Source organism: Aulostomus chinensis, chromosome 10 (genome assembly GCF_037954235.1).
Source record: "Aulostomus chinensis isolate RoL2024-O1b breed Wild chromosome 10, RoL_Achi_v1.0, whole genome shotgun sequence".
NCBI lineage: Eukaryota > Metazoa > Chordata > Actinopteri > Syngnathiformes > Aulostomidae > Aulostomus > Aulostomus chinensis.
Genome location: NC_141329.1, coordinates 14118296 through 14137821, shown reverse-complemented (window position 1 = coordinate 14137821; position 19526 = coordinate 14118296). Strand labels below are relative to the sequence as shown.

The 19526-nt window shown below is 39.3% G+C and overlaps 1 protein-coding gene across 1 annotated transcript in view; it reads left to right on the top strand.

Annotated features, from left to right (window-relative positions):
* Nucleotides 1-19317, top strand: part of nlk2 (nemo-like kinase, type 2) — a 54980-nt gene extending 35663 nt beyond the window's left edge. The window contains exons 5-11 of the mRNA XM_086216120.1: nucleotides 1252-1337; nucleotides 3123-3332; nucleotides 5154-5255; nucleotides 5979-6065; nucleotides 7384-7582; nucleotides 8287-8380; nucleotides 10324-19317. Coding sequence (XP_086072246.1) covers nucleotides 1252-1337; nucleotides 3123-3332; nucleotides 5154-5255; nucleotides 5979-6065; nucleotides 7384-7582; nucleotides 8287-8380; nucleotides 10324-10378 — 833 coding nt within the window. The 3' untranslated portion in view covers nucleotides 10379-19317. The remainder of the gene's footprint in view (nucleotides 1-1251; nucleotides 1338-3122; nucleotides 3333-5153; nucleotides 5256-5978; nucleotides 6066-7383; nucleotides 7583-8286; nucleotides 8381-10323) is intronic.
* Nucleotides 19318-19526: the final 209 nt, after the last annotated feature.

The following is a 19526-nucleotide window of genomic DNA, read 5'->3' as shown; positions in this document are numbered from 1 at the left end:
AAAAGATCTTCAAAAGCTAGATATAATGCTGAGTTTCAATGAAATTCAGGAACAAATGAGAAATGAAATAGAGATCTATCAGTCTGGAAAAGGTTATAAAGCCATTTCTAAAGCTTTGGGACTCCAATGAGCCACAGTGAGAGACAATGTCAACAAATGGGGAAAACATGGAGCCTTCCCAGGAGCGGCTGGCCGACCAAAATTACCCCAAGAACGCAGCGACGACTCATCCAAGAGATCACAAAAGACTCCACAACAACATCCAAATAACTACAGGCCACACTTGTCTCAGTTAAGGTCAGTGTTCACGACTCCACCCTAAGAAAGAGACTTGGGCAAAAACGGCCTGCATGGCAGAGCGTCAAGATGAAAACCACTGCTGAGCAAATAGAACATTAAGGCCTGTCTCATTGTTGCTGGAAAACATCTTGATGATCCCCAAGACTCTTGGGGGAATTCTCTGTGGACTGACAGGCAAAAGTTGAACTTTTTGGAAGGTGTGTTCCATTACATCTGGTGTAAAAGTAACACCGCACTTCAGAAAAAGATCGTACCAACATTAAAATATGGTGGTGGAAGTGTGATGGTCTGGGGCTGTTTTGCTGCTTCAGGACCTGGGAGACTTTCTGTGACAAATGGAACCCTGAATTCGACTGCCTACCAAAAATCCTGAAGGAGATTGTCTGGCCATCTGTTCATGACCTCAAGCTGAAGCGAACTTGGGTTCTGCAGCACGATAATATTCCAGAACACCCGAGCAAGTCCACCTCTGAATGGCTCAAGGAAAAACAAAATGGAGACTTTGGAGTGGCCTCGTCAAAGTCCTGACCTGAATCCTATTGAGATGCTCTGGCATGACCTTAAAAAGTTGGCTAATGCTCAAACCCTTCAATGTGGCTGAATTAATACAATTCTGCAAAGTTCCTGCAAAGTGCTGTAAACGGCTCATTGCAAGTTATCTCCTTGATTGCAGTTGTTGCTGGTAAGGGTGGCCCAGCCTGTCATTAGCTTTAGGGGGCAATCACTTTTTTTTTTTACACAGGCCCATGTAGGTTTGGATTTTTTTTCTCCCTTAATAATAAAAACTGCATTTTGTGTTAACTTGTGTTGTCTTTGACTAATATTAAAATTTGTTAGATCTGAAACATTGAAGTGAGACAAACATGCACAAAAATAAGAAATCAGGAAGGGGGTGAACACATTTTCACGCTACTGTATGTAACTGTTTTTCAATAATCTCCCCTCTATCAGGTTTGAAATACCTTCATTCTGCTGGCATCCTACACCGAGACATAAAACCTGGCAACCTCCTGGTCAACAGCAACTGTGTGCTCAAGGTATGTGGAAGTGACACATTCCTGGCATCCAAAGTCTGAATCGTCTAAAGCTTTATGCCATTGTTCATTAAAGGATTCCAAAAACCCAAGTGGTAAAAGTATGAACATTCATTACTTAAGTAAGTGCTGGTGTAAAAATAGACTCAAGTACTGATTCAACCTGTCTACTCAACTAAAAGTAAAGAAGTACTGGCTCTTAAATGGATTCAACAACATAAAATATTGTCTTTTCATTTCTTACTCTTATTTTCAAAAAACTGACAAACTGACTATGAATGTTATAAATATTTTAAAATAAGTATCTAAATTACAGTGCATTTTTTAAAAAACCAATGCATTTGAACCCTTAGGGACCCATTCACGCAAAGTGCGCGACTTAAGACACACATTCTTTGCACTCAAATATCTCTGGAAGGGTTCATCAGAGCTTGATCACGCTCATCACGTGAAACTACACAGCTGCGCCTTTACAGTGGAACTGACTGTATCACTTATCTTTGCATTCAAGTATTTGTAAGAAAATAATTTTTAAATTTGGCTGAATTTAATCGTAAATGCAGTTCGCAAAAGCTGTGTATTGATGTGCACTCATTTTACATTCATCTAAATAACTCACGAACCTGTCATTGCACAGATATGGCACGTATGTCATATGAAATGGCAGACACTGGCTTTACAATGATATGACACATACATGTGTATCTTTTTACAACTAGACTGATAAAAGACTGCAAAATGCTAAGTTCTCTTTATTTGTTTACTCAAGTATTTAACTTGTACTTGTCAATCACATTGTAGAGAAGAACAACATATCTTACCGATTCCTGGCTTATGTTTTCCCACTGACAATTTACATCCATAATCCGGTTTTGCTCACAGCAAATTTCTACAGGGTGCCCAGCACAAGCATAACATTGCATGCTTTTCTGAATGATAGGAAAGTTTTGCTTCTCAAAACCTTCTCAAAAACAAAAGTGAACAAAAGTGCACAGGCATTTTGCGGACGGGGGCTACTGTAAATGCACGTGTGCACATCGGTTCACGTTCAGGTCTAGGTCTGGTCACTACAGGTCAGTGCTGACACTGAAAAGACGTGTTTGGTAGAGCAGTGTACAATGTCAGGAAAATATACCACCAAAGAAATATACTGCAGCTGAAATGGCACAACTCATCTATGAGGATGCCACTGCAGACTTTGGTGACCCAGGATTTGTAAGAGTTGTAAGACTTGGAACTATTTGCTACATAATATTTGCTACATAATATGTTGCTATAATAACTATATATATATATAATTTGTGTGTGTACACACACGTGTGTATATATGTAAGTAGGACCAAGTGAACTAATGGCATATATGTGGATAGCATAGACTGTCCTCAAAAAAAAGAAAAAAAAGATGGTGTAGATTGACCTCATAATGACCAAGATAATAGATAAAAAATAATGGATGTAAAATTACCCCAAAATCAGCTTGGGTCCTGATGGGTTAAAGGTTTGCACAGATCACAACTTATCTACCAAGAATCTCTATTGGAGCCTACAGTTTTTTAGCTGTAGTGGGGGGGGGGATGCTCTCAATCGGCCCCCTTGCAATGTTAGCCTCTTGAATTTCTTCCATGTGGTCATTCCTTCTCCTCTCCAGACACAGCATCAATGCCACCCTCCTCACGAAAGCAATATTTCTTCTTTTTGATGACTTAACACTAGTGTGGGAAAGGCGTTGAAACTGTGCTACATTATTGTACACAGAGCACTTACAATCTCTGAATAACTGCCTTCTAGATCTGTGACTTTGGCCTGGCCCGGGTGGAGGAGTCTGATGAGTCACGGCACATGACTCAGGAAGTGGTAACACAGTACTACCGTGCCCCAGAGATCCTGATGGGCAGCCGCCACTACTGCAACTCCATTGATATCTGGTCTGTAGGCTGCATCTTCGCTGAGCTGCTGGGGCGACGCATTCTCTTCCAAGCCCAAAGTCCCATTCAGCAGGTGACTGAGGACTGATGGGTCCTGTTGCACCAATATATGCAAAGTCTGGACACACTGCATTTACAAATTCAAACAAAGAGCGGAGTTTTCCCTTGAACATTGATTGTTTTACCGCTGAGCAGCATGTGTGAGTATTTCATGGCGGGAGGTTAACACAAGATGAGAGATCATCATCGTAACAATAATTGCAGTGACAAGACAGGCAGATTTGGAGTAGCCCCCATCATCATGCTGCACTACTGTAGGTTGGATGGAAACCCCCAGGGTCCTGATGTTGGTGGTGGTGGAGTCCAGCCAGTAAATGGAGATGGAATGTTTTGGATGAGTCAGCAACACATCCGGAATAACAGGTGGTGATGGGTAGGCAGTGGGTTGCACAATCGTGTATCTGAAGTGAGAGCCAATGATATTTAAAGGACAGGAAGTCAAACCTGATGGGCTCAGAAGTCTCGGCAGAGGGACAATTGGTCAGATCATGTGACAACAGAATTCTAAATGAAAGGGATTTTGATGGCACGTGGAGGAGGAAACAGTATAGACTAAAATCCCATTCACCCCATCGACAGGGAGAATCAAACCTTTTATTTAAAACTTAATTTATTTACTTATTTCTTATATCAAGGGTTGTGCTTGTGTGTTTGACTTGTATCTTATGCTTTTGGTCTATGGTTTCTCTGATCAATAAATGCATTTAGTTGATGTCATAATTAATATTTTGTTTTCACTATAGCCCACCAACGATGATGTCGAAGGTTTAATACGGTCAAGCACGGAGTTCTGGAGTGGCCAGATCTTTATTCATTTATGTATTTAATTTTTTGGTTGCAGAGAATACTTTCATACTTCATACTTTACATCTAACTTTTCTGTCAATTTAACTGATGCCAGAAGATATAAGTAAAATAAGGGGTTCAGTTATATATATGTTTAATAATTTGAAGGAACAAGTTGGCTCTCATGGTGTCAAAAACCCCCAAAACATCAAATCTTCAGTACCAGATTGTGTCTGATCATGTGTGATGGAAAGACTAGGAAGGTTTTCATCCAGTTCAGTAAGAAAATGCTCACAGTGAGAGGTGTATTTTGATCATACCAGCGTTCGCTTCAAGAATAATTTGGCTGTAGTTTCATTATGTTTACAGTCCAACTCTGGCTGTTCTTTATTTACTCTAAGAAATGCTGTTATACACTCACATTTGCAATGTTGTTAAGGAGACTTAACACTTCATTGATGATGATATTCATCAGATGTCTGCCAGTGGCTCAAAGGGTATGTAGGGCCTTCACTGCCCATGACTTTCCTGCATTTGGTAATGTTACAACCAGAAATAAAAATGGATGTTATAACTCAGATAAAATGGGCTTTAAAACACAGCTGGGTTTGTCAGGTATTTTGTACTGAAATATACCCAAGAAGTGTTGAGTTTAACTGACACCATCTTGACAGTGACCTGGGAAAGCAGATGGTACATTAAGTGAATGAGAGAAGTAGTGGTGAGGGTCAGAGGATTCTTCAGTGTTGTCGTCCTGCTGAATCTGTTGTGATGACCCTGTTCTGTATTCACAATTAGCCCCCTTAGTTAAATGCTGGTGAAAGCTCAAGCTTGATTAAGGTGATGAGTACTTTTTTTTTTAAGGAATAATAGAAGAGAAAAAACAATTTAGATGGCAGAACAGTGCAACAATGTTATACTGTGTTACTGATGGTCTGTTTGTTCCTAGTGTCATTTTTTTTAAAGACATTGAGGCCAACATCTTTTGACATACAAGAACAACCCTTTCTTTTTTAATCTGTGGGTATTGTATTTGTTTGACTGATAGCTGGATTTAATCACTGACTTGTTGGGGACTCCCTCTATGGAGGCCATGAGGACAGCATGTGAAGGTGCTCGAACACACATTCTCAGAGGACCTCACAAGCAGGTAACCAGCACGTTATTCAGAGCTTCAGTTCTTTTTACTTGTCAGACTGAATGGACACAAAGCTTGTCTGTTTGGACGCAGAAGTTTAGTTCGATGATGTGTGTGGTTTTTTTGTTTTTTGTTTTGCTTTGATGATGTCCTGCATTTACATGTCTTTTGGAGGTTGTAATTTTTGAATTGTAGTGGTGTATACTGGCAGATATTCTTAATATTGTGTCACCTTAATTCATATAAATGAGGTGGACAATGTACTAAGAACAGTTGTCATAACTACAGCATTAAAAGGACCATCAAATAATCAACCCCTGTCTCAAAAATAAAAAAAACCCCAAACCCTAAACATTATAATCTTCACTCTGGATTTATTGCAGGGCTGTTGTATTGCACTTAATACCACAAATGTCACCATTGGTTTTAGTGTTTTGGCTGATCTGTGTGTATCAGGTTAAGATCACAAGATTTTCAGGTTTGTTAGTAATGTAGTCGTCAGATTACGTTTCATTTTAATCTGTGTAAATCTTTTCTAAAAGCAATTTAATGTTTTTGTTATCATTTTGTGTCCATGTCATGCATGTGCCACAGCTAGTAGATGGAAGTCGAGTAAAGATGGACTATGCCATGGCCAGCTGGTTAAGATTATAGAACCAAACGTGTAGTAAAGATTTGCCGCACCAGCTGACAGAGACATGAGAAGATGTCTGATGGTGTTTGTTTTTTCTGTAGCCATCCCTTCCTGTTCTCTACACACTGTCAAGCCAAGCGACCCATGAAGCTGTTCACCTCCTCTGCAGGATGCTGGTGTTTGATCCGGTGAGTTTTCCTACTCTAGGTTTATGTTGGAGTTGACTAATGAACACACAGGACACGCCATGCATTCAGTCTTTTGGCCTGTCAAGACTACATTCTGCCATTACTGGTCAGCTTCACTTCTATCAGAGCTTGGAAAAGAAAGAAGCAGACAAACAGAACAATAACAATTTCATCATGAACAAAAACTTTGACATGTTGGAAGATTTAGCCAACTTAGGAGCCTTCATCGACCTTTATTATTCCGGGTAATGGACCCTCACACTACCATTGAGTTAACCTGCAGCAACTAACAGTCCATTTTGTCACCAGAGTTTGTTGCCATTGTCCATTTATCTGTTTAAAGAAAAAGGAAATGTTTCCTGTTCATAAAATGAAAATATGTTGCACCAGACTGCAGATTCTGTAATGATGATGAGAGTGATGAGGGTACAAGCTTGTTGTGATTGTCAGTCGTGATTGTGAGCACTAACTTCCCATCAGTGTAAGCTTGGAGCAGCTCAAGCATGTTGTCATTTCTGCTGCCTGCAGCTGTCACTTTATCCTACATGTCTAATTTAAAAATGTGGCGCCAAATTTGGTAAAAATAACGTGTTGGCATGAACCAGACACTATAAAAAGCAGTAAAAAATTGAAAATGACAAGACTGTAGAAGTTGCAAGAATGTAGATATTTATTTGTCAATGTCTATTTTTTTCAAATGTTTGGATTTGTGAAAAAATTATTAGTATGTGTCTGAGTTTTGGTGAAGTCTCTCATATTTACTTATCATCAGGGATAAGAAAAAAACAATAAATACATCATTTATGGGGTTTTCCAGTTTCCAAAACTGTCCTGTTGAAATTCACAATGTTGATGTGTTTTTAATATGTAAAACATGTTGGTCTCCTAAACTTGTTTTTCTACAGATCAAATACAGCAGCATATAGCAGATAGGCCTATTGTGAAAACCCAAGCTGGTGCATCTTTGTCTAGCCATGAGTGTGTTGTTTCCATAGAAATGGAGGGCTTAATATTGGCGTTAAAAAAAAGGATCTGAAGTCAGTATATATTGAAGCACAGCAAAAACAATATCCAGACACTTGGTAACGAGATTACTATTCCATTGAGATACTGAGGTACACATCCCAAGAAACAAATGAACAGTTGTGCTGATTCAGTATTGTCCTATTGTATGACATTTGGGAGGGAGGGAGTCAAACGGAGAGAAATATTCATACTACTAAGTAATTTTCTTATTTGTAGAAGTATTCTGAGGGTGTAAATAATTTAAAAACTAAGCCAATAGTCATGTTGATGATATGATGTGTGTGTCCTCCAGTCAAAGCGGATCTCAGCTAAGGATGCCTTGGCTCACCCTTACCTGGATGAGGGTCGTCTTCGCTACCATACGTGCATGTGCAAGTGCTGCTACACCACATCTTCTGGCCGTGTTTACACCAGCGACTTCGAGCCTGTCACCAACCCCAAGTTTGACGACGGCTTTGAAAAGAATTTGAGCTCTGTGAGACAGGTCAAAGGTGAGTCAATCTAGTCAGCTGAGGGGTAGTTGTCTCCACATCCTTCTTTTATAAAGAAGAGAGCCTTTGTGAACCTCCATAAGAGCTCCTTACTAGTGGTTATGTTTTTTAGATTCAGTTTCCAAGATACACAGCTTGAATGCTGTTAAGTCATTTCTTTGCCTAATATTTCGTTCTGTCAGTCTAGCAGAGAATAAATAGAGCAGCACACAGCTACATGGTGTGTCGCTAAGCTTTCTACACAGCTGCCAGCTTTGTAGAAACAAGGGACATGCCATCCATGAGGAAAGAGTCAAAGTAGTTGGAGTATTGAGAATGCAGGAAGTGATCTTAGACTTCATTTGAGATTTGATCGTAGCCTCCAATGCAGAGTTTTGGGTGGAGATTATCATACAAACACTTCATGTCCGATGTTTGATAAATGAGGGCTGTTGTCTGTATCGTTAAGGTCCAACAAAATGCTTTGAGCGCATTCACTCATTTGCATAGATTCTTAACATATTTTAATTCCTATGTTATTCATCCAACTCACCTTTTGATGAGGCTTCTACTTGAATCTGAAATTTGACTTAAGTACACTGGAAGAGCATAAGTAAAAACAGGCCGACAGAGAATGTAGTTTCAGGTGAGGGTTGGTAGTAAAATGTAAGGGCAGGCGAATGTTTACTCATTTGTATTTACTGCCCCCCATATCTTCCCCTCAGAGATCATCCATCAATTCATTCTGGAACAGCAGAAAGGGAGTCGAGTACCACTCTGTATTAACCCTCAATCAGCTGCTTTCAAAAGCTTTATCAGGTAGGAGGCTCTTTCCTGTGTTCTCTCTCTTATTATGAATACAGAACTCTGAAGACCATCACATCGTACAGCTCATAAATTTGTTCTCTTTGCTGATAAAATTTCATTGAAATCCTTTTTGGATAACTTTGATGTTATCCTGCTGACAGACCAACCAGAGCTGGTGATCACAAAGTTTGATGTCTGGTTGCAGACAGCCAGTATCCATATGTCCTTAAGCTTTACCCTTCCATAATGCTGGCCAGCAAAATAAAATACAGCTGAAGCACAAAGTACTCATAATGCAGTGCTACATATTTAATAATATCCACCGAATCGTGCCTTCCCTTGACGGAGGGAGCAGTTGAAACCTTTCATTCAGTGTCTTCATATAGCAGCAGACAATGATCGAGAGGAAGTTGCCTTTGTGTTACAGAGTGATAATAATTGAAAATAATTCATGGAAGTAAAGGCTGGACTACCAAGAAGCTGTTTCAGTGATCTGAGGAGCAGTGATTCCTGCAGGAGAGATTAAATACACTGAATCAAAGAGAACCCCCTTGGGATCAAATGGGCTTCTTAGTCATCAGGAGCTATGAATAAGCTCTGGGAGCTTCACTGCTATTTTCAAGTTATAGTTGCTGTGGGATTAACAACACGAAACAGGAGTATAGAGTTGAGAGATGAAATCTACAACCACGTCCTGTCATATCTAACAAATGATTGCAGAAGAAGGAAAAGTCAAATCATTGCCCACCTCATTGTTTCACAGTATCCACGGTTTATCTGCTCAAACGGGATTGTTCCTAACTGATCGACTACAAGGAGGACCACAACACTCCTGGTCCCTAACTATCCATATTAAAAGCTTTTTAGAATTCTTTTTTTTTTTTAAGTTGGTAATGGGTTTATAAACAGCAAGGAATGTTGTATACATTATAACGAATCTTGTACAGAAAACTAAATGCCTGGATAAAGTGGTTATTATGAAAATAATAATAAAATAAAAAATCAGTGGAGATATTTAAATTGTGTTAAAATATTAAAAGTAACATAATGTAATCAAAATATGTTCTGATTTATTTTTGATTGGAATTAAATATGATGCATTATTTTGATATTCCTTTTAATGTTTTAGGGCTGACCTGAATGCCTTGGGGCTTCGAAGCGTCGTTCGTTGCCATGGTAATCCATGGCAAAATCAGTATTTGATGGTGTGCTGCTTTTTTTTATTAGGTGGTATCCATCCATCCATTTTCTACACCACTTATCTTGCTCAAAAATACTTTGACGTGGTCACCAGGGGAAGTTAGGATTGAACCAGCAACCTTCAGTTGCAAAGCTTGAATTACCATTAGTTATTCCTTACAGGCGTTTCAACTTCATAGTTATGCGAGTCGCAGCTATCCTCTGATGTCACCATCAATGCACTAAACCTGCTGTTGACTCATTACCACTCTGCAGCCAGGCTTCCGAGAACACTACATGGGCAAGATGTCAAGAGTCAAGCAAACAAACAAAGCTGGCATGTCACCAATCCACTGCAAGTTTGGCGATTCAACCGAAAACTGAACGTTACTGCCAAGCCACTTGAAATTTGGATGGTTAATGTGTGGTTAGTTAGTATGATCTGTATTCCGTTTAATGTTGATTTGGATGAAGCTTCGAATTATTTGCAGGTCATTAACACCTACGCTTAGAAGCCCTTAAAAGGGTATTCAGGACTGCCCTGTATTCTTTTTGCATTTCTGAATACATTTTCAATGTAAATAGAAGGGGACAGATGGCATACAATAATCTTCCCAGAGTTTGTTTTATATGGAATCCAGGTTCACATTATCCATATTGGATCAAAATTTCAGGGTTAGGTTCTAGTTAGTACAAATACAATGACTTTTTTTCTGCTGTTTGCATTTGTGTTAGACACCCATGAGGAGCTGCTTGTAATAACTCCTTCCTCTCAGTTCCACAGTGGCTCAGCCATCTGAGATGCCTCCGTCTCCACTGGTGTGGGAATAGCTGCAGCTGTGGGGGTGTGCGTGTGTGCGTGTGTGTGTGTGCGTGTGTATGGTCATCTTCTCCAATGGACTGCTGAAGCTGCTAAACTGGGATCAAGAAAGCTGAAAGCATCTATGTCTTCTTTCATCTGGGTAGCATTTCACTGGAGAGCAGGACTCACAGGTCTGGTGTGTGTGTGTGTGTGTGTGTGTGTGTGTGTGTGTGTGTGTGCATGCATATGCGAGTGTGCATATGCGCATGTGTGTGCATGGTGGAATATGATGAAATGAAGAAAAATCCACTATTAATCTTAGAGGGTTTGTATGCAAAGTAGGAGACAAATGCTATGTAGACCAACTTCCAGGTAGATACTGTAACATTTAGCAAATATGGCTTCACACTTGTTTTTAACCTCTCTATTTATGATTTGGCTAACCTGCCTTGTCCTGCCCACCTTTACCTCTGCACTGGTAACTTGCCAAATCAGCATAGAACCCAACTTTGCTTGTAATTCAGACAATCGAGAGTAGTTACATTTAAAGGAGGAAAGCACCCCATATTGTATAAGAATATGCTCCTGGCACAGTGATGTTATAACTTGTATTTTGAAATGGTGTTCCCCTGCGTCCTGCCACACACATTTGAATTCTTTATGACAATTTTTTAACCAAAGATCAGGAGCCTCACGTATGAATAATGCATATGCATTGGAATGTGTCATATGTAATGTTTGTGGTTTTGAGGCCAGATTTAGATGCCTCACTCAGTCCAACATGATGTCCGACAGCATTGAAGCTCCTTTCCTACTTTTTAGAGAATTCAAACAGCTCTTATCATGGAGTCACTCAGTTAGGATCCTTCTTTTTATTTAACCTTTATTTTACCAGGTAGTCACTTGAGATCAGGTGATCTCTTTTCCGAGCGAGACCTGGCCAAGTGAAATCAGACCATTTGAACACACCCAAACTGTCTTCTGGCATTTTTGGTTGTAGTTGCTCTACCCCATAGGGGCCACAGATTTAGTCATTTACACAAAGCAAACCATGACATCATTTGTAATATTTAAATTTCACCTATGACATGCAGGACTTGTGGGTTATCCTGGTGCTGTTTTTATGACATTAGCATGCAAGAGACACATAAGAGCTGATGCTGTGCTCCTGCCCCAGATTTTAAGCAACTCGTTCCTACACAGTTATGACACTGCATCGGAAAATTCTTGCAGATCTGGCATAGGAGTTCCATGTAACATTTTTTGCATGGTGCTCTATTACAGAGAAAAGCAACTCTTGTCAGCCTTGAAAATACAAGTCTCACAAAATACATGCAATAATTGAGTCTCCAATAATCCAGCAGGGAAACTGAAACTTTTGTTCTGTTTCAAGACAACTTTGAACCCAAATGCAATAATGCTGATGCCTTTAGAAGGAGCATTCTACTAGCAGGTGATCAGTGACTCTGCAAAAGCAGCATTGAATCTGAATGTGTCAGAAAAATCAGTAAACAGAGACTGGTAATGTTAATGATTTGTTTCAACACAATTCAACTGCATACAACAGCTGCCCAAAATCTTACCTGACCTCCCCTTTACTTCCAATATTTTTTTTTAAATTGGACTTTCTAAAAAAGGGTAAAAGTGTATTTCATTGCTGTGTGCAGCACATTTCTCACAAACACTGAGTGCACCGCCATTGTCTGTGACCTTTTGTATAATTTGCCATCTGTTCTGCCATTTGCTCGCGGATAAGGATAGATGATCAACTATAACATATTTCTGATTAGTTTCTGAGGCTCCTGGTATCACATCTGCATATGACACCAGCGCACAGAACAGTAGCAGAAAACCATCTGCAAGGGTTTCTTCTTGAGATCATTTGCGTCTCTTTGACCGATAGGGAACAGCGCTTGACTGAGCGCTCTTCAGCTTCCCTGCCCAGTGGGTAGCTAAAGCTAGCATTAGCCTGTAGCTACCAGATATATCATCAGCTGAATTAAAACTGTTCTGTTCCAGCTGTGCTGAAACTGATGAGTAAACAGAATAATCTGTCCAAAGGAAGTCCACAGCTGTCTTGATCAGCTGTAAAAATAGTCACAGTTGGACAATAAATCTAATTTGACTACAGAATACAGAATTTCCCCTCTTTTCAGGGATAATATAATGGAGGTGAATTAATCTCATTAAAACTTCGCTGCAGTAAGTGATTATCAGAAGCAATGAGCGAGATGATATGAACCCTACAATGCCTGCAACTCAAAGACACACAAAGTAATGACACATACACACAGTAATGCAATAATTCATAAGAAGTGTTACATGTATCCATGTCCATGTATACATGCATCTGCTATTTTGCATGTCAATTTAGTGCTGAATAAACGCACTCATTGAAACATGAGGCCTCCAAAATATTAACATGACATCAAACTTTGTAAAACTATGGTCAGAGGATGCCTGAAAACAGTGCTCTGCTTCTTTTCTGTTTCCAAATAATGTTATGCAGTTCTCAATGTTAAGGTGTTTTGCAGGAAGTTGTGTTGGTAGGATTTAAATGTGCGTACTATTCCCTGCGTTGGAAAAAACTGTCTGGAAAAGGCCCTCATTGAACCTGTAAAGAGAGTGGCAAAGGAGCAGCTGGGATGTCTGTTCTTGCCCCCGCTTCCATCGTATGTAACATCTGGCTAACACTCCATTTTTATTTGTTTTATTTTTATTTATTTGTGAAGAAATATGTGTTGTCTTGCGTACCTCCTAATTTCACACCCTGCCAAACTGAGCATGTTTTAAGCCCAAAGAGGAGAAAACTTTAGGAAGTTTTGAATTTCAGAACTGAAGTCTCTTCCGTTTTGCTTGACTTGTTCCTATAAACACAAAAAGAAAATGTATTCATCTGCCAACCTGACAGCTTTTCACAGTCTGGTTCTTAAGCCCTTTTTTACCTTGGAAATTTTTCCCAGAAACAGGGGACTTTTTCAGGGACTACCTTAGGCTATGTTAGGAGTACCCTACATAGGCCCCCTGGAGAGGCTTTTTGAAATTCCAGTAATTGTGAGGTGGTGTCCTTTCCACTGAACATTTCTAATTGGTTTAGCACTCCCTGTATTTCATTTTAACCACGATTTTTCAAAGAAAATTTAAATCTGCTAGTTGATTGATTTTTTTTTTTTAATTTTAAAATTTTTTTTTTTTGCTACTGTACTTTGGGCTTGTCACAGACCAGAATAACATGGGCATGGACAGAACATAACATTTCATGGACAGAACATAACATTTCATGGGCTAATTGGCTGGTTTTGGAATGCGGTCTAAGCAGAGACAACTGTGGGCTGAAGTAACCTTTGAAGTTAAAAAAAGGGTTTTGTCCATGTGGATATTTAGGATATTCTCCCTTTTTCTCTCCGGATTTCCTGACTGCTCCATTTGGGTTAGAAGATTATTCACAGCACGACCTCATCTGTATTTAGGCTTGTCCATCCAGAAGCTGCAAAATTACTAAATGGAAAGCCCATCAAATTAGCATTTTTTAAAAAAAAAACCCATACTGACAGAAGTGGCTGTGAATCTCACCCCCAATGTCATCTCTCCTTTCAGATGTCACTTGCCATTAAGCTTTATTCATGTCAATTTTGTCCAACTACTTTACGATCTTGAAATAATGATTTGATGGGTATATTTCCTCTGTCATTAGCAGGTTGTATTTGTGAGTGAATCTAAGCGTTTCTCTCGACTCATTCAGTTCTGTTCCCCTGAAACACAAAGACCACCATATGTAGCAGTGTTTATATGGATCAAATATTAGAGATCATTTATAACTGAAAACAAGTGAAGATGCTACTCCAGATGCATAATGGGAGGTGAACTCAAACTCATCTCTAAGTAATTTGTCAGTGTCCTATGGTTCAAAGTCCGGAGACGTATGTTGTGTTCACTTTGAGGTCCTCTTTAGTTCAGTGGGGTCTGAGAGCTCAGCTCAGATTTTTATTATATAATTAAAGTTGAGCCGATGGGTTCATTCTAATTCAGATTAAATATTGGACTCAAATTAGTACTGTGTAAGAAATCACTGCGCTACAGCTGTAGTTGGATTCATGAGTTTGTCTTATAAGAGTTCCATTTGATTTAGTGAATGTGTAGCTGTTCTGCTGTTCATCAGAATTCTCCATGTACATAGTAAACTTCTGGAAATTCTTTGAATTGTGAACATATTCAAATCTGTTCTTGAGCTCACAACTTTCTTTTTCTTTCTTGGTAGCTCTTAGCAAATCCCTGCTGCCACTACTTAACAACTTGTGTTTTATTCACAATGAAGTTTGTTTCCTAAAATTTTCACTATTAATTGCCACTGTCTGGGGTTTGAAACAACATAGACTTTTCTTGTGGAGGTCTTCACAAGTCCAAATATTTGTGTCCAAACCATAGAAGACACGGGAATGTGGTCCCCAGAGCTGAACCTGACCAATCCATTTGCTGATAAGCTGACCTGAGCTCATACAGGACAGGCAAAGAGACAGATCTAATTTCACAGCTGCTGCTATTAACACAGTAACATTATGTAATGTTAAAAGTGTCAAGAACAAGTCTTAGTTGTCTTCTCCACTCTTCCTGGTGGAGATGGTGGTGAAGGACAGAATTCATTCTCTCCAGCAAAGTTTGTAAGACTGTCTCTTCAGTCATGCTGATTGGAACGTGACAAGTCCTTTCAATTAAGTCTTTCTGCTGTCAGTGAGATTTGCAAGTTTGTTGCAGCTGGTATTAGAAAGATCACTTCCACTGTTTGCCCTTTTTCAAAGATTACGATTGCCTACTTGTTGCAAAATTGGTTAGTATAGCTAATTTGTTTGATCATTTGTGCTCTTCAGAGATTCTGATCTTTTGCCCCTGATGGGCATTGGCATTTTGTCATGTTGGTGGGCGTGTCTTTTCAGGTGTGTGTGGGTACCAAATCACTTGAGGCTATTTGTCAGCTGTGCAGAGATGTGGGTATGCCAATAAGTGGTGTTTTTGTGTGACATATATGTTGTGAACTGACACCATGAAACAAGTAATGAGAGGACAGAGATTCTCGACCTTAAAAACTTAGCCTCTCTCATTTCTTCTCCATATATTCAAAACAGACACCAAATGAAGTGAGATGTTGTTATTGCTGTCACCAAAAGTGCTTACTCATTAGAGAAATTTTTGGTCTCTAAATTCTGAATTAAAGAGTGGTTCTAGATTTGCTTTTTTTAAGTCATGAGGTAACTCCTGTTGTGATTATATTAATAATTTCGACCTTAATTGTTTCGCAGAATTGATTGCTGCCAAATGCTGATCAGTTTCACTCACTCTGCTCAGGAAAGAGCAGAAGGTGTCCTCTGATCTGATCTCCAGCTTTCTCTGAAGGTTGAATCTTGTCCAACTTTTCTGGGCTGTGGTACCAACCCCACAGCCATAGTGCACTATCCCCATTGTGTTGAACCTCATTTTCGCTTCAGTGTGGACAGAACCTTACACATTATCTTAAACAGACCCTCATTCAACTGACTAGAATGTGTCTCTATATCCGAAGGGCCCTCAGGTTCGGCCCTACGGATAAGCCAAGCAAAAGCGCAAAGCCCCCCCCCCCCCCTCGCGGTTAAATGTTCGAACATGGCATGAAGGCATGGATGTTGCCATCTTTTCTATGTACTTTATATTAAAGTAGTTTAGTTGAACTCTCCACACCCGATTCAAGGTAAACTAGCTCTAAAGTGATAGGATTATCATTTAGCTGTTGATTTTCTTATCAGGCAGATTGCATTTGGAGGCCTAGTACTGCTCATGTTGTCCATAGCTTGATGTGCTTGTGTTGTGTTTGACTAACCTAATGGTTAACAATATGGAAATGAGGCCCAAATTGAAAGTAGCAGTGAGTAGAGAGTCTGGGTAAGGTGTGATCCAGTCTTCCTCCGGAGGCTGCATTTGTACAAATGGCATGTTCACTCAGCATGTTTCTCTTTGACTCTTTTGACAAATGAGGAACCGCCATCATATCTTGAGCAAACATCAAAATGAAAATGCTCCAAGGTAAAACCAGTGATACCAGCAATATCTCTCTTTCAAAGTATTAACTCTTTGCTCTGTGTACTTGAATCTATCACCAAGTTCTATTGACCAATTTTTTATTCATGAGTTCAAGGAGCATACCATGGACAGGAAATTGGTTGCATTGAAATGGTGGTATGGTTTGTTGTTAAAATGGATGCTGAATCCGGCCCCAGCTCCTACTTCTCATGTGTACACTGTACCCAGAAAGAGCTTTGAAGTAAATTATTTAATATATTTTTAGAATTATTTTCTATTCCTGTTCTTGTGTCCTATGGCATGTGTACTTCTCGCACCTCAAAGTATGATTATGTATATATGTTAAATAGAGAAGCAAATCTACACACCAACCTAAAAAAAAACAAAAAACAATACCACTGTATATAAAATTTATTAGCCTGCACATTTCTAAGGCTGTGGAGTTAATTTTATTTTTAAAACTTACATACAAATGTATATATTTTCTTGATTTGTACCCTGCTACTCGTATATTTAGAAGACAAAGGATCCCTTACTGACTCACAGACTGCACAGTCATATTAAATGTACCTTGTGTGTACAGCAGAGTTGTAGATATATCTGATAAACTTTTTTTGTTATTGTTGTTTATGACTTCATCAAAGCAACACCGTGTGAATATGTATATAAAGGATTCACCGTGTTGGTCTCTACCTCTTGAGCTCAATAACTTGGCTTTGTTTACCTCCACATCTTTCTGACTTCATGTGGGGATGAATTAAACACTTGAATGTCCATTCAAGCTTTTATACTGAAAAAAGAAATGATACCTGTCCTGCCCCCTGCCCCCCACAGATCTTTCATTTACCACACGGGTGAAAAGCAACAGACATTTCAAGTCATGCGATGTTTGTATTCTGAGGCTCTGCCAATAGCCAAGGGTCACCTGACTGTTAGTCAATCTTCACTCTGACATGATAGAAGCTTTCGGGTGTAGGAAATGTCACCTCTGATGCCACAGTGGCTGTGTTCAAAGCTCAGTGTCCAGGACTTTATAAGACCAGTGTACCCTTAATGACCCTCTTGTGATGATTTCGTTTTACTGCCATGTCACCATTTTTTTCCAGGCTGTCACATAAAGTTTTGGATCATTCATATCTTTCCCTTTTCCTTTTTGAATCCAATTGTATTTGGTACAGAGCCTCAAAGTGGCCAGGGAGATCGGGGGGGACACATTTTTGGCCATAAGTTGCCTTAAACTTTAAGTTGCCCTAAACTTTAAGTTGCCGCAACAAGTTGTAACTTGTGGTCAGAACTTTTCTTTTCTGTCTTTATGGCCACTCAGGGCTCTGTCATTTACCTTTTTACCAATCACAAGTAAGTACATTTCCAAATTAGTAAAACTCAAGGATTGTATTCAGATCAGCAATCAGCCTTTGTTCATTGAAATCTGAGTATAGTATGCTATCATGTTCAATCATTTGTAATCAAAAAATAAGAGAGACCAAGGAAAGATACAAAGGTAAGAGATCTCTCAGTGCAAAACAAAGTGGAAGCAGCTGTCAGAATCAATCCCTAGGTCAATGTAAATGCTTTCGAGCCAGCTGATAGCTTTATGCACTGCAGATAAGTTGAACACTGGAAAATATGATTGGTTGAAAGCTGGATCCCACTGACTCTAGCCAGCAGCCATTTGACTTACCACAACTGTTGGGTACTGGGGGAGACGGCTAGCTTGGCTGAAAGGTTGCAGCAGTGTATGTTAGGAGTATGAACATCAAGTTGTTATACATTTATCTCATGTACAGTATGAGGTTAAAAAAAAGCACTTTTTTTCAACCAAACTCCTTCCTTACCACTGTTGACAGTGTAATAATTGGGTAGTGCTGTGACGATTACTGTGCAGTGGAAATTTCCTACCTGTCTGTCTAAAGATGTGCTCACCAGCACCTCCAAAACTCCACCATACACCTGCAACTGGTCTCTTTTACATTCTGAATTTTGTAGAAATCAAGCAAATGATATAAGTGAGCCTTGTGTTTATCCTCTGTATGCTGAACGAGGTTAAATGGCTGCTGCCTGTATATTTACCAGGAATATGTGATATTGACCCACACATCGAACTTTCTACCAGAAAGTAAATGATGAAATTTTCCATAGTAAAACACAAACAAGTTGAGAAGATGTTTCCCCACTCTGACAATGCGATGCATTTAAAATGAAAAGCTTCAGAAAAGAAACGTTGCCAGTTCATCTAGAAATATGTGGCATCAAGAAATGCAATTAAAAAAAAAAAGACATTTTGAAAGCCAACAAATAAAGAAACTACAAGTCAGTGTTTCCCTGATGACGACTCATTTGAATAGGAAGACTAATCCACTCCAAACCGTCATGTAAAGTAGGACCACAGAAACATGCTCTGGCTTTGTGTGTTACCGTGATGTCCTCCCTCATTCAATATGATCTGCTGAATGGAAATGTGTTGTGGGTGTCTATTGGATGCAGAATGGGAAATTTCTCAGGAAAGAACACAGCTTGCCGTGGTCCAGGTGGTCACTCTCCCTCCCCGTGGCCTGTATGAACTCTGTGTGTAGATAACATACTTTCCTAGGTTTTACTTTGTGTTGGAATGAAGTACTTGAATCAACTGTTGCTCATTTTGTAGACTAAGAACTGACAATTTTGTGTGAGACTAACCACAAGTCAGCAACTACTGGACTATTTTTGAATTCACTTAATTTGCTGTCCTAAACAATGTTTGTATATGTGATGTTTTAATCAGATGCATTGTAATTTGAATAAAAGCTGCAGTATATACACAGTACATAGATGTATCTATTAAACTCTGCTGTCAAGCACTGTAAATCAAAGGTAATGATTAGCTGTCTTTTTGGACATGTGAGGTCTACCTGAAAGGTTCCATCTGGAAAATATTAAATGTGACATTTAAAGAATTCTTCCTCTCACTTGTGATTGCTTGTCTTGCTTGTACAACATAACACACACACATTCATTCAGTACACAACAGGCACATAATCTTGTCTCTGTAATATTAAAGCCCAGAAAACTTAGGGGTTTTGGGGCCTCGAATGTCAGGAATGACAATGACAGATGTGTTTGGAATGTTTATGTTGTATTTCTTGTCACGAT